Here is a 24,666-nt window from a genome sequence, read left to right on the forward strand (position 1 = left end):
TTGGGGGTGGGAGGGTTGGGGTGGCTGGGTGATAGACATTGGGGAGGGTATGTGCTATGGTGAGTGCTGTGAATCGTGCAAGACTGTTGAATCACAGATCTGTACTTCTGAAACAAATAATGCAACATATGTTAAGAAAAAAAGAAGAAAATAGGAGGGGAAGAATGAAAGGGGAGAAATCGGAGGGGGAGATGAACCATGGGAGACGATGGAGTCTGAAAAACAAACTGAGGGTTCTAGAAGGGAGGGCGGTGGAGGGATGGGTTAGCCTGGTGATGGGTATAAAGATGGCACGTTCTGCTTGGAGTTCTGGGTGTTATGCACAAACAATGAATCATGGAACACTAAAAAAAAAAAAATAATAAATAAATAAATAAATAAAATTAATTGTATTAGCCCTCTTATAAAAGAGATTCTGCAGAGCTCCCTAACCCCTTCTACGTGAGGATACAACAAGAAGTCTGCAACCAGGAGAGGGCCCTCACCCAACCATGCTGGCAGCCTGATCTAGCACTTCCAGCGTCCAGTTCTGTGCGTAATAAACTTCTGTTGTTTGTAATAGCTTGGCTCAGTGCCTAGCATCTAGCAAGTGCTCAGAACCATTGTTTCTGCCATTATCTAGTTGTTGTTCATCAGTAGGAAGCAAAGATGCCCCTGGATGGGAAAGCAATCTTCTGCATGCTGCAGAGAGAAGCCCTGTGTGGCCATCATGAGGCTGTGAGAGTCCAGTTAATAACGGTCAGTTTATAACCTGTGTGTGTTCTTAGTTGGGGCTCTAATAGCCCCAAAAAGCCAAATGTTGTTTGGCGGGGGGGGGGGGGAACAACAACAAATCTTGGTCTTTCTATGTATAAATCACAGATACCTATGACATATAAACAAATATACAGTATATTTGTAATATTAAAACTGAATGGGAGGATCATTAGGAGAAAAATGTCAAAAAAAGCTCCCTGGAGGGGAGCAATGACCACAAGGACAAGAGCCCCGCTGGTTTATAATGGGCAAAAAAGGTACTATTGACGTCCGCCTGGCTTTGGACCATTCTGGGTGGCACTGTTTAGTTTGCAGGGTTCATGTCCTCTTTTCTGGAGTGGGGAATTAACAGTTGAACTTGCATAAAGTTGTTTAGTTAGGTTTGCCCAGGGAGGCACCAGGCTTTTGGCAAAACATCCATCTGTTTGTGGTTACAATTGTCCTGGTTCTTATTACAACCAGACTTGGTTTCATTTCAAGAACCATGAGGCTTGGCTCTGAGGAATAAGACAACCAGTTCATCCAACATGGCGTGCTTTGAACCTTTCCTTCTGACTTCTCCAAAGCTTCTCCTCTTGGCTGACGGCACTGAATTTGGCAAGAAGAAAAAAGGACTGAATTCCTTCGTTCCAGCCCACATTTCTTTTGCCAAAGTATGATTATTAAAAAATTTTAAAAATAAAGCTCTCCTACAGACATATAATGAGCCTGGCTTAAAGATTTATTTCACTCATTAGGAAGGCATCACCAGGATGGTCAGGCTAGTTCAAGGTGGGATATAGAAGATGAATATGTATATATGATTCAGTTCAAAGCAAGATGGCTGAAATATGCTCGCCTAACTTAGGTACAGCACTAGTTACCTTTGTATAGGGCAATCAAACCATAATCTTTGGAGTTGTTCTTTACTGGACAAATGTAATTTGTGAATTATATTTGCATGATTATATCTGGATGTTTTGGGCAGTTTTTCTTAAATTATCATCCAGACTCACCTTGACATTTTCTTACCAGTCTCTATGGCCTACAAAATTTTAACAAGCTTTAGTTCTTCTATTTTCCTTTTCAGTATCTGAAAGGCCACCTGAAAAACTTGAAATAACTTATCCCTTTTACATCAAAGGCACCTGGGAGCCAAGTGCATTCAATGGTTTGCTGTGTTTACAACACCTTTATATGCCTAGGCATCTGCCCATTTCCTTGGTGTAAACACTCCAACCATGGGGAATTTCCATCGACCAATGTGATGTCGTTGAAGGCAGAGTTGAGAAGAAATGTATACAGTCACTTTTGTGGGCCAGCATTTCCTAGTTCCAGCACATCAATGAGTGTGTGTTCTGACATATATTTCATGGATTGTGGTCATGGTATTCAAATTACTTTCCAACAATGTAGAATTATGGTCACTCAGTAAGTATTTCTGAAGAGCCTGAAAGATCAGCTCATCCGATGGTCCTGAAACTATAATCTCTGGAACCCTAATAATATTCCTTGGGGATGCTTCACAGGTTACACAAACTTTCATTCAAATTTATATTTTTAAAAAAATACAATGTAAGAATACACATACATACACATGTAGCAAACATACAAAGAAATATGTGGGACGGGTGAATACCAAGTGTAGAATTTTTGTAACTTCCTGAGATAGAAAAGAGTATATGATGGTGAGGAATTCACAGGGGTTGTGAGTACAGAGGTGTGCGATACTATCTTTAAACTTTGTTGTGTATCTTTTTAAAAAAAATTTATTTATTTTAGAAAGAGCGAGTGAGCGTGTGCTTGTGCAGGGATGGGGGAGGGGCAGAGGGAGAGGGAGAAAGAAACTCTGCGCTGAGCGTGGAACCCAATGTGGGGTTCAGTCTTACAACCCTGAGATTAGAACCTGAGCTGAAACCAAGAGTCAGATGCTTAACCAACTACATCACCTAGGCACCCTAAACTGTTGTATATCTTAAATACCGTGTAACAAATTCACAAGACATGTACTCACAAATACATTTTATATCAAATTTCAACCCTCTAAAACCACGTCAAATTTGCTACCAGACTAAACTTATTTTGTACAAGTGGTGGAATAAAGCTTTCTCTTGCCCTCTATGTTTAATTATACATTTTCCAATGTTACATGAGGAGCTTTAATGGTCAAAACATTAAATTGTCACTGAGAATCTTATTTTATTTCTTATAATGAGAGAGTGGAATGTATTTTTAAATTTTGAAACAATTTCATACTTTTTAAAAAAGATTTATTTATTTATTTTAGAGAGAGCGAGAGAGAGTACATGCATGCCAGTATGCTGAGCTGGGCTACTGAAGTGCCAGGGGCAGAGGCAGAGGGAGAGAATCTCAAGCAGACTCTGTGCTGAGCAGGGCACCTGATGCAGGGTTCGATCCCAGGACCCTGAGATCATGACCTGAGCTGAAATCAAGAGTGGGATGCTTACCCAACTGAGCCACTCAGGCATCTTGAAACAATTTCATACTGAATAAATGTTGCAAATAGTACAAAGAAACAAGTATTCCATTTATTTATCCAGATTAGTAAATTGTTAACATATTACCACACTTATTTTATCATTCTTTCTCTCTCCCCTACACACACACACACACACACACACACACACACACACACACACACACACACACCTTTTTCTAACTGATTTAAGAGGAAATTGCATGCATCATGTCTTAGTACTACTTCATACTTCAGTGTTTACTTCTTAAGAATAAGGACATATTCTTATGTCACCACAGTACAGTTGTCAAAATCAGGACATTTAACATTGATGTAATACTCTTATCTAAATTTACGGTCCAGGGGCACCTGGGTGGCTCAGTCAGTTAAGCGACTGCCTTCGGCTTACGTCATGATCCTAGAGTCCCGGGATCAAGCAGGGTTCCCTGCTCAGCAGGGAGTCTGCTTCTCCCTCTGACCCTCCCTCCTCTCATGCTCTCTCTCTCGAATAAATAAATAAAATCTTTAATCTACGGTCCATATTCCAGTTTCCCCAATTATCTCAATAATGCCATTTATAGCAATTTTACTCTTCAGACTCAGGATCATGCATTGCATTTAGTTGTCATTTCTTTTTAGAGCTTTTCCATCTGAAATGGATCCTCAGCCTTTCTTTGTCTTTTTTATTTATTAAAGATTTTATTTATCTATTTGAGAGGGAGAGAGTGAGTGTGTGTGAGAGCTAGAGAGAGAGCACAAGCAGGGGGAGCTGCAGAGGGAGGAGAAGCAGGCTCCCTGCTGAGCAGGGAGCTGGACGCAGGACTCGATCCCAGGAACTTGGGATCATGACTTGAGCCAAAGGCAGATGCTCAACTGACTGAGCCACACAGGCGCCCCAGCCTTTCTTTGTCTTTTGAGACCTTGACATTTTTTGAGTTCAAGACTATTGTTTTTGCAGAGTGACCCTCGGTCTGGCGCATCTGCTGTTCTTCACAGGTGGATTCAGGTTATGTGCTCTTGGTGGGAATGCTACAAAAGTAATCTGCATCCTCCCCAGCGCCTGGTTTCAGGAGGCACATGTGGCAGGAGACTCTGCTGGCTGGCTAAGGTGCTGTCCTCCAGGTTTCTCTTCAGTGGGAGATTTTTGAGAGCCATGATTTGACTACAGATGAGGGATGAATCCAGGGGGGCTTATTTAGACTTTCCTGGACCGTAGCTCCACAGTTGCTCTGAAAATGTCAGCCAGCTGGGTGAGCCAGCCTGCTTTCTAAGCTGGGCAGCATTTTTGTGGCCCCGGGAAAGGGCAGCATCAGCAGCCTGCTGTGGCGGGGGCGGCAAAAGCCATCATGTCTGCATGTCTGGTTTGCGGCACCCTGGTGCTCAAAGAACTGAACTCAGTTCCACGACAGGAGCCTGCACCAAGCGGGGCCTCCAGGATGGTTGCTCAGTGTGGTTGTTCCGCTGTTTGGTGATGTCATATGTGTGCAGTGTGGCTTTTCTGAGGTTTCCCTACTTTCCCGTGCACAGTAAAGACAGTCTCTTCTCTGAACCAGGGCTACCGAAGTGCCAGGCCGCAGACTGTGCATGGCCTGACCCAGGCTGGGACAGTGGCCTCTCACAGAAAAACAGGAAATTAGAACTTAGGCACTTTTCTCATATTGGCTCATTTACAGCTTTCTCAGTGGTTCCATGTGGCTTGAATAACAGGGTCTTTTTTTTTCAGAGGCAAATACTTTTAACTAATTAAGATATCTTTTATTGAGTAATATTTTATTTTAGTGAATTACTTCGTGTCCAGAGCTGTTTTAAGTTCCAGCACAGATTCACTCAGGAATTCATTCCAGAGATTTTCACTGGGCCAAGGGAGCATGATGGCACAGGCAGGGCAGATGTTAGGAGCTTGTCCATGTTTTATAGGTATGCCCGGCACCCTCTAAATGTTAGGGACCATGCAGAGCCTGTGGGTGGTAAATAGAAACATGGAATTATAGTGTCATGGGAGGCTGTTCAAGGGGCTGTGATGCCCAGAGAAGGGAAGGCTTTGTGATGGAGGCCCCAGGGAAAGTTGCTCGGAGGAGGCGATCCTCAGGCTGAGTCTTGAGAGGTCTAGAGCATTTGCCAGGTGGTGAAGGGGGCATTTTAAACAGAGAGACTTGTACTGATTCGAAGGTGTGGCAGATGAGGGTGGCCTCGTGGAGGGTCAGAAATGGGAATAAAGGTTTGAGTCAGGTTGGGGAAGACCCTGTGGTATACGCTACATCAAAGAGCTTGGACTTCATGTCCTAAAGCTCGGGGTTGGTGTCTCATCTCAATTATTAGATTTTGAAATGCAAAATATAGACCATTTCAGAGCAAGCGGGGTTTCTCAAACTTGAGGTAAGGATTTCTGGGAAAGAAGACCCTCACTCACCCTTCTGAAGGACTTGACCTGTCTCTGGATGTGTAGATGTGGGGAGCTGCTACTGTCTTGTCATTGTGGGCCACACTGGGCACGGCCAGCCCTGACCCCAGGAAGGCAGAACTGGGAGACAGAAGAAAGCCAGGGAAACAGGGCCTTGTGGAAATCGTGGAGCTACTGGTCTGGCCCATGCCTTGTGACACGTGGACTTCAGCATGTCCTTTAACCACTCGTACTGCTTGGTGAGTTTTAAGTTTTCATTTTGAAATGATGCCAAACGTCCCAAAAACAGTTATAAGAAGAGTTCACAGAACTCCCGCTTACCATTTATGCAGGTCCGCCGATTGGTACTTGTTTGCCCCTTTGGCTGTACCAGTTGAGGGCAGGTTGTAGACTTCACATCCCGTTACCATTTACTACTTCCATATGCTGTTTTTAATAACAGGGGTGTTCTCTTCATTCCCCCAGTCCTATCGTCCAAGACTGAGGCTTAGCCATGGATCGGAACTACAGATACTAATTTTTAAATGTTGTCAGTAACATCCTCTGTAGCATGTTTATTTCTCCAGTCAAAGATCATGTGTTTTTCAGAGGTTTGGGCATTTATAATCCAGAATGATTTTTCAGTCTTTCTTTGACTTTCATGACTTTGATCTTTGTGTAGAATGTGGGTTTTTATCTAATGTCCCTCAGTTGGGGGTGCATATGCTGTTTCCTTGCGATTGGATTCAGGTTCCACAGCTCCTGTTGGAATGCGCTGTAATTGAGGTTGTATTCTTGGGGCGTCACATTAGGAGGAACGGAGCATCTGTCCACCCTCACTGGGGATCTTAACTTTGATCACCTGGTAGAAGTCTAATGTAGTTTCTCCACTGTAGAGTTACTATCATTTCTTATGCAATTAATGAGTGGTCTGGAAGGAGACATTACTGTTTATTTTTAAGCCAATTTGAATTGGATTTTCTGTTCCTTACAACATAAAAGCTCCTCACTGATTCAAGGGCCTATTTATGTTGTGGGATTAATTGCTGATGACCATGGGAAAACAAGCAAGGGATTATGATGAGAAGAATAGGAGTTTCTTAAAAGCTTTAATTGTGGGTCAGGTGGGAACAGAGCTGGACTAAAGTGCATGAGTATTTTGTGAGGATGAATCAAAGTCTTTGAATTTATTTTGGAAAAAAAAAGATGTTCTGTTGATACAAATCACATCCTCTGTAACAAGCCTTTCAATTGTGGGAAATTTGCAACAATTTGAAAATAAGTCTTTTATTTCATTTTTTTCATTACTCTAAACTGGATAATGTTAGTTATACTCACAAAGGATAGTAGTTATTTACAGGGATGTACAAACTTTATTCAAAATATGTGTACCTATTTTTTTCTGGGTTTCATATCGGCAAAAACGTTTCCATTAATTGCAAATTCAGTACCAATGGAACAGGATTCCTAAGAGAAGTAGTGAACCAGACTCTGAAAGAAGAATTTCGATGTAGGCCATTTCCTGGGAGGCGATCTCAGGGAACGCCAGTAGAAAAGAAGGGACAGGAGTGAGAGGAAGGGAAGCAGTCATTAAAGTGTGTTAGTAAAGCAAGTGTGTGCGTGCACATGTGTATGTGTTGTGTGCATGTGTGTTTGCATCCATCTGTGATTGTCCGTGATTGTCTTGGTGTGGGTGCTCCCCAGAAATAGACCCTGAGATAAGGGTTTAAGTGCAAACAGGTTTTTGGGATTTGGAGGGGATGCTGTTGGCAAGTTTGGAAGTGAGGAGAAAGGCAGCCACTAACTGGTTGGTTACCAAGCCAGTGCCCACTGGGGTGCCTGAAGCCCAATCTCATGAGATACCCCTGGGAAACAGTGTAGAGCATGCACATCACAGCTCTCCCACCCGAGAGATGAGGGAGCTGGGTCAAGGTGAGGCAAGTCACTGTCGCTCGCGAGCAGCAGTGAGGGCACCATGCATGGTGTGGCTTCAGCATCTTCCCCGCCCAGGATTGCCAGCTTAGGCCACTTCCCACTCGCTGGTCGAGGTGGGACAGTGTGACCAGGAGTGACAGCATGCAATGTCACCTGGGAAAGTACTCCGCCAGGATAGGCCGATGCTAGTCAGGAATGTTCCCCGTCTCCACCCATGTGGGATCTCTGAGATCTCTCTGCTGGAGAGGACAGTGCCAATCTACACACACGTCACTGCTGAGATTAGAAAATTGGGCTGGACACAGATCAAAAAGGGACCCTGAATACCTACCCAGGGAATATGGATATTCAATTTTAAAAACTGGCTTGCAAGCAGGGAAGCAGGATGCTGAGAAAGGACTGTCCCTTTGGTGTGGAATGTTCCTGTGGCTCGGAAAGGAGCAGACAGACAGCGGGGGCGCACAGACATTAGGGAGCTGCTGAAACCATTAAGGTTGCTGCGGCCCAAGGTCTGAGTGGTTGCGGAGAAGGGGAAGGAAGATGACAGCCATTGTAATGAGAAGACTCTACAGAACTGGGCCCTGATTGATGTGTGGAGTCAAGCGAGGTTTCAAGCCTGGGGCCCTCGTTAGCGGAAGGGCGCAGGGACTTGAGAGGAATGGAATGTTAAGTGGAAAGTCAGCATTCAACATGCAGAGCTGCATTTCAGAGAAAGAAACCAAAACCGAGTGCTTCTTTTTGTACTTTTTTGTAGACAGGTATTTCTGAGTTCAGAAAAGCAGGTAGAAAAGCAGGAAGAGGACTAGGCCAGGACTGGGTTTTGGTTCGCTTTGCTTTTTTTCTAAATTGGAACCAGACAAAATACATAGTTGCAATCTAGAAATAACGCACACGTCCGCCAACTGAATGACTTAACTTCTGTCGGCTCTCCTTGTATACCTCGATGAACTAATAAAGGGGATAGAAAATAATCAGAAACAGGGAGCAGGAAGGAGAAGGAAACACTCGAGCCATAACTGAGAAAAGAAAGCCTTTGCCTTGTGGAGAAAGCCTCGGTTAAAATAGAAGCTTCCGGCCGGAGGGGAGCCTCACGTTTGTACATAAAAGTGCCATGTAACGTGCGATGTCATAACGGGCAGGAAATGGAGATATATGGCTAAAAGCCCTTTGTAAATCAAAGTGCCATGTGCCACTGGGTCTCTGTTCCAGTAGTTGTGGGCGTTAGCTCTGTTATATCCGGTCCCCACCATTTGGGTGAGGCCAGTGGAGACTGTGAGTGGGGGTAGTTTGGCCCAGCATTGAAGCAGACATAAACTAACTCTCCAGGCTTTCACAAAAACTCTTTCAGCCTTCTAGAGAAGAGCAAAAGGGTGAGGTCTTCAGGGAGATAAAAGCATTAACCTCTTGTCTTCCTTGTGGCTGGAGCCCTATTACAGCCACCCAAAGAGAAGGAGGCCTTGTTTTGCCAAGATAATCAGCTTTGGGGTGATTCTCTGGCATGTTGTCCAGTTTCCTCTTATCTGCAGTAACTCAAGGTCAGTAGAAGCTGATTGTCGAAGGTCATAATATATCCCCAGGCCCAAAACAAGTATGCATTTGGGGGCTTGATCTCAGACACAGGGCTGAAGTATTTTTCAATGCTTACTGAGTGTGTATTGACCTCCAAGAGGATGATGCTGGCAGGGGAAAGGCAGCTGGTTTAGGACTGAGACAGGATTGGAGAAGGACTCCAAGACTGTAGAGTAGCCAAAGGAGAGAGAAGGTAGAGGAAGGAGTATCATAGCCAGAACGCTTTTAAGGAGAGAGCATGACCTCTTAAAGTGGAATTACGAGCTAGAAAGGAGTTAGGAAGCCTTAGGGCCTTTGAATGCAAGCCTGTCCCTCTTCCGCAAGTGCCACCAGGTATAACTAGGGCCACTTGGGACTGAACTTTACACTTCTGCAAACCAAGCTCAGGTGAGCACGGGGGAAGACCCAACCAGTAGTGGAACCTGTGTCTGTTCTCTTGTGGGCCCCAATATGAGCCAACCCACCCTGAGACTTGGGCAAAAGAGGCCTCTGTCCTGAGCTATTCACTTTGTTTCACTCTGGCTTCATCACTCCCCATGGGAGGAGAAGTCCACAGCGTCAAGGCTTATGCCAGCCTGGAGCCTACATTTCCCTGCCCTTCTGGCTCCAGATGCACAGCACTCTGGAATCCCTACCCACATGCTCCAAGCCTGGTGGCACAGTCTGCAAGGGCTGGAAGTTTAGGGGAGGGAATTCAAGATGGATGGGAAGGCTGGGGTGTCCACAGAGCTTTCAGAAGAAAAGGGTGACAAACCATGGGGTAGGTTCAGGTTCAGGATTGTCCGCATGTCCCCACATTCAGCACAGAACCCTGAAGAGTCTGAAAATTTTAAATTGAAGCCTGACCTTGCAAGTCCTTATACAAGGTACATCTGTCTTGGTAGGAGAATAGAATGCATTTTATTTAACAGTTTGTAGTCTTGATGGATAACTTTTTAAAATTCAGACATGAAGTATGTGAGCCTCCATTTGTCTTCTTGCCCCAGGCCCTGCAAATATTCATGCCCACCTAGCCTCCCCTTGAGAGGCATGAGAGCCCAGACAAGGTCAATGGCTCAGTGCCTCCACTATCTACTAAGGCTATCCATCCATGGGCTGGTTTGATCCTCCATCCTTTGCTCGTCTTTTTCTAGAAGTCTGACTCCAAGGTCATCATGATGACCCAAAGCAGTCTCCCTCAGGTGTGAATTTGTGCTCACCTTCAAATACTCCCAATGGAAAAGGGGTGATCCAACTGCTTCCCCACCCCTTGGCCTCCATACTAACCATGTCTGCCATAATCATGAGTCAGACACCTGCACAAAAGGATAGGATTTGGGTAAACCATAGTGAGGAAAACCCTATGCTTCAAAGAGAATATGCAGAGCCTTGCAGAAACTACTTGGTAGTTTGGTGGTAATATGAAATTGGATTTGTGAAATGCCCCAATCATATGTACTTGTCTCTCTCAGCGAAAGACATGAATGCCAATGGTCAGCCAAGAGAGACTAAAACGTACCTGAACTGCCAAGGCACAATTTTAAACACAAAACCACCTCCTTGGTGATGGCAGCAGATATCATCGAGAGCCTTACCACGAGAGCTTATGTGAGTTTCCATGATTCTTTTGTAGATTCATGAAATATTAATTATTTTGGAGAATAGCTGTTTCTTTATGCATTATCCTTAATAATTTCTGGATTCTGGCTGTGACATGGTATTAATCATCTACTATGGATAGAGGGTATTGTGGTATTTTGTTATTTTGATATTGGATGTTGTGCTTCTGCTGACCATCCCACATGGAATCTGCAGGCTCAGAAGAAGGGTATTCTTCAGAGGAGACTGCCCACTTAAGAGCAAGGATGGGAATGTTAAGGCTCTAATTCCCATAACACATGGGTGTAGGTACATGCACAAACATACAAAGAAGTCTATTTGCTCAGCCAGCTATATTTCACTGGGAGGTTTGCTTCTGTTCTGTTCGATTTTTTGTTTGTTCTGTGGTCTCCAGCGAAGGTGTAGTTGTGGACACATACCTGGAGACTCTAGAATTCTGATTTGTGCAAAAATGAAAGAGCCAAGAAACATGATTAGGTAGGGAATTGCAGAGGACAAAGTGGGTCTGTATGTGATAGAAAAGAAGGGCCTTCAGATCACAGATTCTGTAGGAAAAATTCAACAACAGACAGAACATGTGGATTGCCTAAACCAACATCCTTGTGTTTCAAAGTAGTATAAAGAAGGATTTTTCCAGCATGCTATGTGGATTGATGCATGGTATTTGAGCTTATCTTGTCATTCTTGAAGTTATAGTTCTCCCTATCATCTTATGCTCTTGACAGAGCCATCCCTTAAAAACCCTTCCTTTCAGCCTCGATGACTTCTTTGTAAAATTTCATGCACTTACTTATCCAAGAAACATTTATTGACCATATATATGCCAGGCACTGTGTCAAGTAGTAAAGATACTACACGAAATAAGGCAGATGGGATCGCCAATGTCTGATTGGCTAAAGGAAGATCTTTTCTTCTCCTCTTTTTCAACCTGTAAAGAAACAGAGCCCACTAAGTCTAAAATAACAGATTAAACATCAGGTTTTCCTGATGGGACCACTCAAGTTGGTTGAGATATCAATAGCCAGACATATTTCATGTCTTACCAGGAACAAATAATGTGGTTTTATTTCAGTCTAGAGATCTAGTTTCTTACTTTGCTCTCTTTTATTACCTCAGTGTACAAAGAATCAAATAAAAGCAACCTCTTCAGAAAACTTGGGGTTTAGAATGGGTGAAGCAGTCATTTCTCCCTGCTCAGTAGAGCTGATTGTTAGACTTTCATCACTTTTGCAAGTTTGTTGATGTCCTGTTCGTAGCTTAAAATTGGCCTTGTTGAGAGTATTTACCCCAGAAAATAGGCAAATGCTAAAATTGGGGGCTTTTATTCCCCAGAAAGCAGTAACAGCATTTTCTAGCACATACCCTGATTAAAGAGGCAGGTAGGTATCCTAATGGTGAAGTGGAAGTTTGGAGAACCATCAACATGTACAGGATCCAAATGAAGGAAAAAGAAGCAGATCAGTACATGAAATTCTAGGCAATATGTGACCCAGGGGCTATTTTAGTCTATAGGGATGGTATCCTTCTTTTTGTCCTTTAGAGGTGGTTGTCATGACACTTTAATCTAGGACTATTTTATTTTATTGTGTCAAGAACACTTAACATGAGACCTACTTTCTTAAAGAGGACATTTTTATGTAACCCTTTAGACTGTGTGTCTATTCTTTACTCTTCAGTCCACTAATGGCAGAGGCCGTTAGTAAACAAAGGAAATTAGAAGAATAAAGACCTTTGAGTTTGGAACTACAGTAGTCTATTGCTGAGCAACAGAATATTCCACGAGTTCTGAGAATTGCTTCCACTTTTCTCACTGATTATCTAAGAAATACAAAGTATCCAGTACTGTAGCCAATACATAATGAAATAGATAAAGCTGCACTGATCATCATTTGTGATAGATCCAAATCTGACTGATGAATTGCATTTGTTTGGAATTTTTGAAAATGAAATAAACCTTGGTCTGAGAGATATTATACTAGGAGAAAACTTTATAAGAGTTTAAACTATGTAAGTCCTATTTGTTATTTTCTAAAAATGTGCAGACTCATCGAATAATCTTGCAAAATGTATATTTGAAATTTAACCCAGGAAAATTGGAACTTGATAGAAATAATGAAAACAATTACCACCACCTTATGGGGCAGGAACGTTAAGCAGTAGATTTTCATGAAGACAAAATTCTCTTTGCTCAGTCACATCTTTGGTGTAAAGTTTACAAGGAACAGAATTAATCCCTAAAAACCATTTTCCTTAAAATGAAAATAAAATGGATATCTGTGTGGAAAAGTAAAGACTCCCAACCCCCTACCTCACACCATACACAAAAATTAATTTGAGGTGGATCATAGATCCATGAATAAAAACTAAGACTATAAATCTTTGGAATGAAACAGAATATTCACTAGCTTTAAATTCTTATATCAGAAAAGAAGAAAGGTACAAAATTAAAAAGAAATGAAGAAAGCTTTAAACAGTTTAACTGTACTAGGTAAGAAATTGACTGAAGACTTAAGATGGCTGAATGGAGTGTGCTCCAGAAAATATTTTCTCCATGAAAATGATCAATAATGGTATAATTCCAATGGAAATATTTGTGCTTGTTAAGCATTGAGTTAAAATTTCCTTGATGATACAAAGACCAGATTAAAATAACAGGGTAAAAACATCTTTACAACAACCCACAACTCTGTCTCAAGATTAGAAAAGCTGAATCCATTCCATTTCATTCAACTCAGGAACTTAAATTTTAAAAAAGAGAGAGGTGGAGTGCCTGGGTGGCTCAGTCAGGCGTCCGACTCTTGATTTCAGCTCAGGTCATGATCTCAGGGTGGTGAGATAGAGCCCCACGCCGGGCTCCACTCTGGGCATGGAGCCTGCTTGCGATTCTCTCTCTCCCTCTGTCCACCCCCTCTATAAATAAATAAATAAATAAATAAATTAATTAATTAAATAAAAGAGGTAAACACACAGCGAAGCTTCCTTTCACCTGTGGGGTTTTGATATAAGAAGTAGAAATGTGCCTTCTGTTTGTTCTTTTCAGCCCCAAATTGAAGCATCTTCCCTTAGATGGTTCAAAGTCTTCCCTGTCCTGTGTTCATCTAAAATATCCCCACCAGAGGTGACACTGGCAAGTTCTGCTCTGGTTTGATGGGACTTTTTATTTATCAGTGTGTACTTTACTTTATTCCAAGATGTTTGACTTAAATATTTGATAAGATGATGAAAAACCTTTTAAAGTTATACTTGCTTCTGAGAACTCATGGTTATCTTTCTGAAGCTATTCTGGTCAAAGCATATTTGATGGAAAGGAATATAAATCCACCCAAACTATTTAAGACAAGGGAACATTTATTGGCAAGATAAAAGATGTGTTGAACCTTGGCACTGCCAGGCGTGGTGGGAACTATAAGGCCAATGGCCTGAGGTCAAGACTCAGTTTCACATGTGCATTCTCCCTTCCTGGCCCACTGTGGACTGGTAGCCCCTCGTATCTGCTCACTCAGGATATATGCTCATCATAAATTGAGCGGGCGTATGGCTCCAAATCCAGTGTTTAAGCATAAGCACCTACCCTGTGACTCTCAGCTCAAAATCTTGAATGGAAGATTCTACTTCATCTGAGAACAGCCAGTGAAATACCAGCATGGGTCAGCTGCAACATGACTGGTCCGATCAGCTGAGGGGATGGGGTGGGCAGAATCACTCACATTGCTTATAAGGCAAACATGGGCAGGGCAGGTGCTCTACAAGGGGTGTGGGTGGGTCAGGCAGGGCATGTGAGTGAGGGGAGCAGATCCCTGGGCACTGGAGAACCGGAAGAGCTTATATCCCATCTAAAGAGAACACTCAGAGTCGGCCAGTTGTGGCCAGGCTGGAATGATAGCTCAGTGTGACCAGAGAAGCTACATATCTACATTTTATACACAAAGTGTCCTGATTTTTAAGAAGTGGCCATTGTAGCAGCCACTGCCAAGCCCTTCCCATATCCCTTGAGTACTTAACATTTCCATGCAGGCTGGCCTGATTTCCAACTGCCAACTTTGCCTAAGGTCTCTCTTTGGCCACTAGAGCCCATTCTACCCACACTAGGGTCATGGTGGAAATACTGGCGAATTAAGGCTTCCTGAGGGCAGCTTTCAACCAGTGACTGGGGGCAGGTGGACATTTCCTCAGCTACCTTGTCCCTCAGTTGAGACTACTCTGAGGTATGGTCTATACTGGCTTCCAGAGTTCTCCAGAAAAGTTGAAGTCCAGTTGCCCAGTGGCTACATGCTTGGTCTTGTACTTTGTATTGGCTGCTCTTCTTCCCCAGATCACTTCCCCTCCCCAACTAGTGTTTCTTAAATGTACCTCCAATAAATTACTTGGACATGAATTGTTGACTTAGGGTCTCTGGAGACCATTAATTCAAACTTTTTTTAAAGTGTATTACTTAATCTGTTATATCTTCAGTGCAGACTCAATTCAAGAGCTGCTAGGTTATAAACCTCCAATTAAAATTAACTACCTACACAAAATTAACCACCATACACTTTTTACCATCATGGCCAGAGAGCCTTAGAAAAGAAAGTTCTAAACTCAGCCTCACAGGTTGGCAAGTAAACCCTGAAGAAGACCTAGAGTGTGTGGCTCCCTGTCTATGGCCTCCTTTGGGTTAAGAGCCAATGTGGCTTATGAGGCTTCCTCATTGTATACGTGAAGTCACTGCACAGATGTGCAGTGTGCATTACCACTTACCACGTGGAGCTTTTCAAGTGAGGAGGTTGAAAAGACACATACTTTTGAAATGCCAAAAGAGAGCGGCCTGGGAGGTAGGCACCCCCTCTCCCTTCTCAGCCCTGTTCCAGGTGGGCAGAGTGCACCAGCCTTGAGGACTGAGCCATGCTCAAGAGAAGCACTCATTCAAGGGAGGAATAGGGATCTCTTTAGGGATATGGAAGAAGAGGAAGCAGGCAGCTAATTCTTGAATGGTCCAAGGGGTAAAATGAGAGCATCAGGTGGAAGGTGAGAGAGGTAGTTTCCCATCCAAGAAAAGCAGGAATTTCTTGCCAGTTGAGCTGCCCACCTGTTGCCCAAGGTGGCATGCATTGCTGTTGGTGGAATCCACACCTTGGCCACGTGGGCACCAGCAAAGCTTATGCAGCATGGATATGGCGAGAGTCTCCATGAGGCACCAGTTTTCCAAGGATGGAAGGGGTAGACCACCAGTGGAATTAGCCCCATTGTCAGGCCAGTCTTACTAGTGGCAGAAATGCTCCTTGCTGAAAAAAAAGGAAAATTATTTTATGATCCTTGGTTACTTTGGGGAAAATTGAGGTACTGAACATTGTTCCCAGTTCTATTTAAAAACACAGTTATTAGGGGCGCCTGGTTGGCTCAGTCGGTGAAGCGTCCACTCTTGATTTTGGCTCAGGTCATGATCTCAGGGTCATGAGATGGAGCCCCACATTGGGCTCCACACTCAGAGGGGAGTCTGCTTGAGATTCTCTCTGTCCCTCTCCCTCTGCCCTACCCCACCCCCCCATGCTTGTGCTCTCTCTCTCTCAAAAAATAAATAAATCTTTAAAAAATGAAATAAAGAATAAAAACACAGTTATTAGTAAGAGGACTGGAAGTACAGCTCTTTGCTTCTGATTTCTTCCCATAATTTGGTTTCTTTTTTCAATGAAATAAATTCATAATCTTAAAACTGTTTTGAAAAAAGTTCAACTATCAACTGAGGGAAAATCAGTGCTGGACAGTGATACAAAATGCTTAAAGAAAAACATTTTTAAAAATTCACATAATTAAAAAAATAAAAAATAAAAAATAAAAATTCACATAATTTGAAAAAAAAAATTCACATAATTTGAATTGTCAGCCCAGAGCCTGGAATAGAGCTTTTTCTGTCCAGCTTGTAAAATCCCTGGTAATACAAAGATAATTATGGAAATATTCAGAGACCTTCCCTGGATCCAGACACAGAGCCACCCCACTAGCTTTCACCTCTTAGTAACGATGAAAAACATTCAAAAGACAGACCTGCTGTCGTCAGAGTGACATAAGGAACCGGGCAATAAAAGTAATGTGCATTTCTTGGGATTGGCCTTGACCTGACAGATGCCCAGGGGTGAGTCACTTTATCCTTCTTCAGTCAGTTTGGCTGTAAAATAATTATAATAACGAGATCTTGTTTACTAAGAGCTGAAGTCCACTTTGCTTCGTCTCATTCGGCTGCGAGGAAGGAGAAGAAGAAAGGTGGTGATTAGAAGGCTTTTGTGGCCAACTGTCAACAGCAGCTCGGCGTTGAGAACCCATGCCTTGAAGAGGCGAAGTCTCTTGTAAATTGGACTTGTTGAGTTGCGGGTGCCAGTGTAAGTGTCCCTCTGCTTCTCCTGTGGGTCTGCACTTGTGACCTGAGGCAAATAAGTAGGAAGGGTAGTTTGACTAAATAAACGGAGAGGGGACAAGGAGGGCAGGGGAGGAAGGAGGCTACACCCCGGACCCTCCTGTCTTGCCGAGATCTGGCCGGTGGCCAAGGAGAGCAGAAGCGGCCAGAGTGCCAGTGGCTCAACGCAGCCCCACTGGTCAGTGACCTGGAAGCTAGGCACTCGGTGTCCCTCTCCCTGTACCCAGCCTGCAGCCAGTGTCTGGGCGGTGGTGCCTCTGTGCCCGTCCTCAGTGGATCGCAGTAGAATGCACTGGACAGCCAGCCTGGAGCCCCACCAGACCACTCAGCGAGTCCTCTAGGCTGAAAATTCAGGACGTACCTTCACCTCAGCAGTGGCTCTTGGGGCCACATGAAAAGCCACAGCTAGGTTTACTCTCAAGTGGCAGAGGCTGGTGTTTCTGAGAGAGGAATATTCACTTCCTGCCTTTGTCCTTTAGCTGGCTGGAGCAAGCCGCTTCGTTTACATTCCTTCAGTGGTGTTATTGAAAAGGCTTGGCAGCTTCAAAATGTTTGCAGTGTCCCATTAGGGCTTTTTTTTCCTCCCACTATTTTTTTTTTTTTTTTTTTTTTTGCTAGCTTTTAGCTAGCATCTGGAAAGATCCACTGGATGGATGTGATGGGCTCATTTTTCAAGAATCCACTTTACCCTTCAGGGAATCCAGGAAAGGAGCAAGCTCCCAACGTATAAATCTGGAGGAATTTTACAACCTCTCAAACTACTGCATCTTTTTTTGTTTCTCTCCCTAGCCTGTTACTGGGGGTGGGGGGTGTTTAGGACTGAACTGCTGGTGTAATCCCTTGGGGTAAGGAGGGGTGGGGAACCATGAATGGAAAGAAGTTGTCCTTTTAAGTTAGATTAAAATTTCTGTCATATTGAGTTAAGGTGTTAGAGGTTATGGTTTGAGAAGGGAACTATTGCTACAACAGGAAGGACCTTAGCCAGAACTTCTTTTGGGCCCTAAGAACTGAATTTTTAAAATGAGGATAATCAATGATGTGCTGTCCACTTGGATTTCCTTCACTGGGAAGGACCCGCTGTTGCACTTGCCCACCTGCTCTTATCACCTGCTGCCATCTCCCTCCTGGAGCAGCCTTTTGAAGAAGGAGGGAGGTGACCTGCATTTGTTGGAGAAATGTGATAGGTCTGTCTGCCCCATGCACACGGAATCCAAACTGGCTGTTTCACTGAGGACCACTGGAGTTTGAAGCGCATGCATGCAGTTTTCAGGCAGCTAATTAAACTGGTAAACTTCTGGAATCCAAACCGCTCTGTTGCTATAGGCAAAATTCCCTGCCTGTCATGGCTCATCAGAAGGGGTTTGTCTGTGGAAATCTTCTGAACAGAACGGAGAGACTTAGGTCTGGCTGAGGAATGAAGTCTTGGCTCTTACCAGGCAGCTCTTTAACTGCTGTACGATGTCAAATCCCTCGCTGAGAAAATGTCTGAAAGGAAAAGAATTTTAGGCTTGCTTTCAAGAAAAAAAATTTTTTTTAATGTGTGTGGTTCTGCATCGAAACAGTTAATCATTTGCTCCCCAAGGTTATGGTGTGGCTCCCATTGCCCTCTTGGTTCTGAACACAGCACTGTGTTTTCATTCTGGAGTTGCTCCAATCTGTCGATTTTGCTAATAAGTTGTGAACTTCAAAGGCCTTGGAGCTGGGGCTCCATTCAGCTGCTGAGTCCGAGAACCTGAAGCTTTGGAGTCAGCAGAATTGCAAAGGAAACCTCACCAGTCTTCTCAGGAGGTTTTGGAGCATTGGCCTTCATCCCAGCAGGATTGCAAGTGGAAAGAAACACAGGGAAGGCATCTCCAAACCTTTAAAGTGACCAAGCCATGGAGAAAGGACTAAAATAGGTGAATGTTCCGGAAAGAGGGATAGGTGTGCACTGCATTACTATCTTCCTAGATGGGATTCCACAAATCAATGGAGCCCACTATGAATGTGAACATTGAGGCTAATCTTGGGACCAAAATGAGCCCCTTTCCAAAGAGCATTACTCACTAATGCGAATGTAGTTCTCTAAGTAATTATGCCTTTCCACTTGTTGAAAAGTCTCTTTGGAGCTGCTGGCTCTCTGTCCCCCAGCTAATAATGAAACAGCTCTAGCAAACTGGCACCAGCGACTGTGGCTTCCATGTCTCCCCACCCCACCCCCGCAGTTGAACCCCTTTTAATATTCCTTAATGTGGTGTGACATGTTTTCACTTTATTGTCCTTATACCGACCGTGTTGGTCATGGTGAGGACGAGCTTTATCTTGGGCAGGTTATGGTGAGCAGGAGAGCAGTTTTATATTCACTCCTGGTCCAGCCTCCCTGGGTAAGGAAGGTTTGGGGATGCGCCCCCAGGTCTTCAATGCATGCTGGCTGGGATGAGACCAGCTGCTTGGGTGTGTATGTATTTTACTTAGAAGTGGACACTGCAGGCTTTGTAGCCCAGAGGGAGGCTTATCGGGTTTCGATGCTCAAGTGAGGGAAATTCCAAGCTGAAATGGCCACAGTTATGATTCAGAATCATATCATGCCTTTAAATTTTTCTCTACATTCCAAGGTGCCCTGCCCCCCTCCCCTTGGGTTATCATGGAGCTGTTTCTGGGCTGTTTCTTATACAAACTAATCTCTGTAAACAGGGACACAGGATTTCATCCCCATCTTTGATTTCTAGGGAGAAAATAAAGGGATTTATTCCCAGTGCCCTTGTGTTGACCTTGCCTGGGGGAGAGGGTTAGCAGAGCTGATGATGACCTCATCCCATTCCAGCAGGATTTCCTGGGACATGCAGGGCCTCATTCTTCTACTGTCCGTCTGTGTTCAGCCACATTAAGTCCATAAGCTTCAGAGCAGATTACGGTGACATCTAATATTGGTCCCTTTAGGACTCGAGCGTGAGGTCAAGCAAACACAAAGCAATCATTATCCTTTCCGCAGTGCCAGAGACCTTCTGCGTCAGCTGGAGGAGCGGGAGGTGGGGCAGTGAGGTGGGGCACAGACTAGGAACTGTGCTGTCTGGGGCAGGAAATCAGCCTGAAAGAGGATGGAAGGGCTTTGGTGGGAAATAAATGGCACTGTGTTGTTGACGGAAAAAGATCTTGGCAGGACCGTTGTTGTGAGTGTTCTGTGGCTTAGAAAGGAATTTCCTACAGGCTGGACTAACCATTAAAAATGTCTCTACCTTCAGGAGTCCTGGGCGTGCAGTAGAGTGTCGCAGGGGGAGATGTCAGCTTGGACCATGGGCGCCCGCAGTCTGGACAAGCGAGGAAGTTTCTTTAAGGTAAAAGGAAGCCTTGATTGGGATTGCTAATGGGCAGGCTCGCTCACTTTGCAGGGCTGCGTGGGGAGCGGCGGAGGGGAGGCTGCTCTGAGCCAGCTATAGCAGGGGGGGCAGCTTGCCTGAACCCAGCTGCTAGCTGTTACCAGGTTTACTGGTGTTTTGGTGACTTAGGGCTTCCAAGACAGGCCCAGGACCCAGGAGCTGCGAGATGCCACCCTGTGTAAAACGGTTGAGGCAATCTTTGTCAACTGCTCAGCTAGCTGGATGGATTTTATGGTAGAAGCTGGAATTTGCCTTCCAGAGAATGGATGCTGTAGGCAAGTGTGTTTCACACTTTGCTTGATTGTATGAGTCACTTAAGTCCTCATTACAAAACAGCCACAAAGAACAGATTCCCAGGTCTCAGCCTAGACTGATTGAATGTTATTTGTTGCTATATTTTATCAAATACCTAGAGGCCCGTTGTGATCAGGCAAGAGAGAACCAAAGCAGCATGATTACAACTGTACCACTTTCCTATTTGGATATTGATGTGAATGGGTTAAAATTACCTTGCTAGCTTAATGAGTGAGACAAGATTCTAAATGGGTGTTTGATACGCTTTGTGTGTGTGTGTTGTAAATTAAGACTTAGCAGTCATTTCAAATTTGCAATTGAGAATTCATTTCTTCTTTAGGGCTTTTACTTTGTATCCTTTCACTCACCCTCAAAGTAACGCCTACTCACTGTAGAACATTTGGAAAACCCAGAATCATGTAAACGAGTAGAAAAATGGAGGTCAAATGTGCATTTCAAATTTGTCATAGGCAGGCGTTCGAACACCAGATCTTTTTCCTCAAAGGAGGAATGATATAGGGGCCTCTTAATTACTGAGGAAAACTGACACAATGTTTACTAATTATCCCATCCTGATGGGTTATAAGTATGTATTAACTTGCATTTATATGCCTCCTACTTGCAAAAGACTAAACCTGATTTATTGTATCAATTTTGGACTCCAAAGAAATCCACCAGAAGAGCCTGTTGATACAGCAAATTAAATTCAGTAATGGGACTGCAGTAAGGACAGACATCACCTGGACACAGTTGCACTGGTGTGCAGATGGGACTGCAGGAGGCATCTTTGATAGGGTTTATAGGTCTGGGCACGCACCCTCGGAGCTGCATTTTTCAAGGCAGAGAATTGATCCGGTTTCAGCAGAGTATGTGACATCATAGTTCAGAATTGGTGGATTCAGCAAGACAATGGTTTTGAATAGAATCTTGGCGAGTTAACTATTATTTGATAAGCAAGCTTTTCCCAGGTGAGCAAACTGTTTGCCAGGACAAATTGTTTTGTAGGAATTTCCTGCAGCAAACAGTAAAGTGATTTATTGGTTTAAAGTCTTAACATCCTGGGCAAGAATATCCTGGAAGAAATAGTTCTGTTGACACAGATGGTCTCCATTCTCTGTCCTCATAGTTCAGTGATGTGGACTTAGCAGTCTCCGTTCTTTATCCATTTACCCAAGTTTGAATCAAACCTGTACAACATCCACCCACATGAGCCAGACGAGGGGCTCATCACGTCCCCTGTAGACCAGGCACTAAACCCACCAGGCTCCTGACTCATCTCCAGTTCCTTGATCCTGTCTTATGCAGAGATACTTATTTCATCCTGGTAGAAAGGACGAGCCCACCCCGCTCCTTAACCCAAGGCACTGCCTACATCATCTTAACTAGTGGCTGGTCTGTAACTACCACCTAATGCTCAGGAAGCACGTGGGGCAGGGGCGTTGGCAGGGCAGGGGTTGAATCTGACATAGCAGTTGGATTTTATAGCCGTAGCAAAAGGAGAAAATCAAGTATGGTCAAAATTGCCTTTGGAAAATTCCTGAAAGAGGGTCTACAGTGGACTCACTCAATACTACCTATTAAGTCCATGGTAGTCAGTGTGTCCTACAGTCCTGGGGAAAATCTTTTTTTTTTTTAATTTTTTTTTTTTTCAGTTGGACAGCAGGTAAAGCAGTTAACTTGTATTTCTGGGCTGTGTCCTATGAAAGAATCAATCAGGCTAGAGGTGAGAGGCCTGCCTGACCCCGTCGAGGACAAGTCCTACTTCATCTTCCCTGAGTCAGATGCCCTTGAGGAAATTGTTGGCAAAGTGGCTTATACTATTTAACTTGGTATTGTCTTTCTTCTTTATTTTTTTTTTCTGGAGCTTAAATTGTTTAATTTGTTTAAGTTACATACTCCCAAGTAAACCCTATAGTTACTTTGTGCTTTTTTCTTTTCTCTTCTTTATAGACATTGTTATTTTTCACTGTGGCTAGTCCATAATTAATGATGGAATACTATTATTATTAGTTATTATAATAGTAAATAAATATTATTGATGATTTCATGATTTAGGCATGGAGTTATCTGTAAGGATGAAGTCAGCTGCCCTTTGGACATTCAATGCTGACTCTTTGGAGGTTCGTCTTAAAAATGCTAGGATGGAGTTCAGTTTGCTGGGATGATTTGTTGCTCAGCACCTTCTGGGACCCATTGGTTCTTCTTTTACTTTTCATGCTTTATTTCAATTCACATTTATCAAGCACCTGTGATCAGCCAGGCTCTGTACTAGTCACTAGGGAGAGAAAAACCAGAAGTGATCCCTGACTCCATGGAGCTTTCAGTCTGGTAGCGAATAAATAGATTGATCAAATAATCACAATGCTAAACACATAATAATATCAAAAGAGAAAACAGGGGCACCTGGATGGCTCAGATGGTTAAGTGTCTGCCTTCGACTCAGGTCATGATCCCAGGGTCCTGGGATCAAGCCCCATGTCTCGCTCCTGGCTCAGCGGGGAGCCTGCTTTTCCCTCTGCCTCTGCCTCTCCCCCTGCCCATGCTCTCTCTCTCTCTCTCTCTGTATCTCTGTGTCTCAGATGAATAAATAAAATCTTTTATTAAAAAAAGAGAGAGAGAAAACAGTGCTTCATGTGAGACATAAAAGGGGCTCTGAGAATGTATAACTCTGAGAATATTCCATAGAAATCTTCCCTGAGGAAGTGTCCTTTGATTTGAGAGTTGAGGTTGACTCCATATTATCTAGGAAGGTGGGGTAAGGCACCCTTGTGTCTTGCAACTTATCTGAGTCATTTCCATGAGCCAGGACAGATAGGAAACCACAAATCAAAGCTTGCCACCAGTGGTTAGTGACTCTGGTTTAAAAACACAAGTTGGGTAGGGGAAGATAGTGATGAAAAAGAGGTCTGGTGATTATCTTTCAATTATCTACACTTCACACACAATCACATGAGCCCTAATAACCAAGAAATGGATACTATGCATGTGGAATTCAACTGTGAGCCAAGAATGTGACCAAGTATTCTCACGCTTCCTGAAATTGTCCTATCCAGTTATAGGGCATTGTTGGTATATGTGAAGAACAGCATGGCAGGAACATAAGAGAGTCATTCCAAAATTTAGCTCTACCCCACCTCCCTACATAATATGGAATCAACCTCAGCTTGCAAATCAAAGGCCACTTTCTCAGGAAAGATTTCTCTGGAACACCACGTTGGGTTACATATTCTCAGAGCCCCGTTTCCTTCTCACATGAAGCACTTGTTTTCTCTTATGACTCATTATGTGCTTAGTATTGTGATTATTTGATTGGCCACTGAAGATGGTCTGAGCATTTTTGGGTGATTGACAATGCCCCATGGTTATTGTTCATGTGGAATCACATCCCAGAACCCTGGCCCCAAACGTCCTACACTGGACAAACACATTTTCCACAGTCCTTCCTAGCACCATCGTGAATTTTCCTCACTCACCAGTGAGAAATGCATCTTCATGCTCTACAAGGTGTCTCTGCAAACCTATAGGGGGAGGCAGGTGATGCCCTGGACAAAACAGCCAAAGGTATCCACACCTCACTATAGAAATTGACACCCGTTGCTGTCAGATTTCCAGGGTGCGTTGCATGAAAGAGGAAGTCATCATCTAGGTTGGCAAAGCTCCCGGGGGTCTTGCACTAGCAGAGAAGCTCACAATCAGGTTTGATCCCTCCTTTTCCTGAATTCCACAGCTTCTCCCGAGCCACCCCCGTCCCCACCCCATCTGGGTGCCCAGTGCTGGCAGATTCCTCTCAAGTCACCAAATTCCTCACCCTCCTCCCTCCCCTACATCCACCTCCCTGCTTCCCTTCTCCTTCTTTCATATTGGGGCACTATAGAGGATGCTCATAATCTATCTGCAGGACCACCCAATGTATTTGGTGTATTTGTTTGTT

At 43.8% G+C, this 24,666-nt stretch overlaps 1 protein-coding gene across 12 annotated transcripts in view; it reads left to right on the top strand.

Moving 5' to 3' along the window:
• The window catches only part of RIN2 (Ras and Rab interactor 2), a 241,267-nt gene that overhangs the window by 104,867 nt on the left and 111,734 nt on the right, over positions 1–24,666 (top strand). For 6 of the 12 annotated variants that reach the window (XM_073878448.1, XM_025876877.2, XM_073878450.1 and 3 more), the window contains exon 3: positions 20,307–20,399. Coding sequence is in view for 9 of the 12 variants with exons in the window: in XM_025876874.2 (XP_025732659.1) it covers positions 20,343–20,399 (57 nt within the window). In the remaining 3 variants the exon portion in view is untranslated. Of the gene's footprint in view, positions 1–10,628; positions 10,686–16,953; positions 17,051–19,992; positions 20,107–20,137; positions 20,235–20,306; positions 20,400–24,666 lie in introns of those variants that run through there. The other 6 variants (XM_073878440.1, XM_073878447.1, XM_073878441.1 and 3 more) reach the window with 5 other exon arrangements.

Source organism: Callorhinus ursinus, unplaced genomic scaffold (assembly GCF_003265705.2).
Source record: "Callorhinus ursinus isolate GAN/ISIS: 27379988/994484 unplaced genomic scaffold, GSC_fseal_2.0 scaffold29, whole genome shotgun sequence".
In the NCBI taxonomy this organism is placed as follows: Eukaryota; Metazoa; Chordata; class Mammalia; order Carnivora; family Otariidae; genus Callorhinus; species Callorhinus ursinus.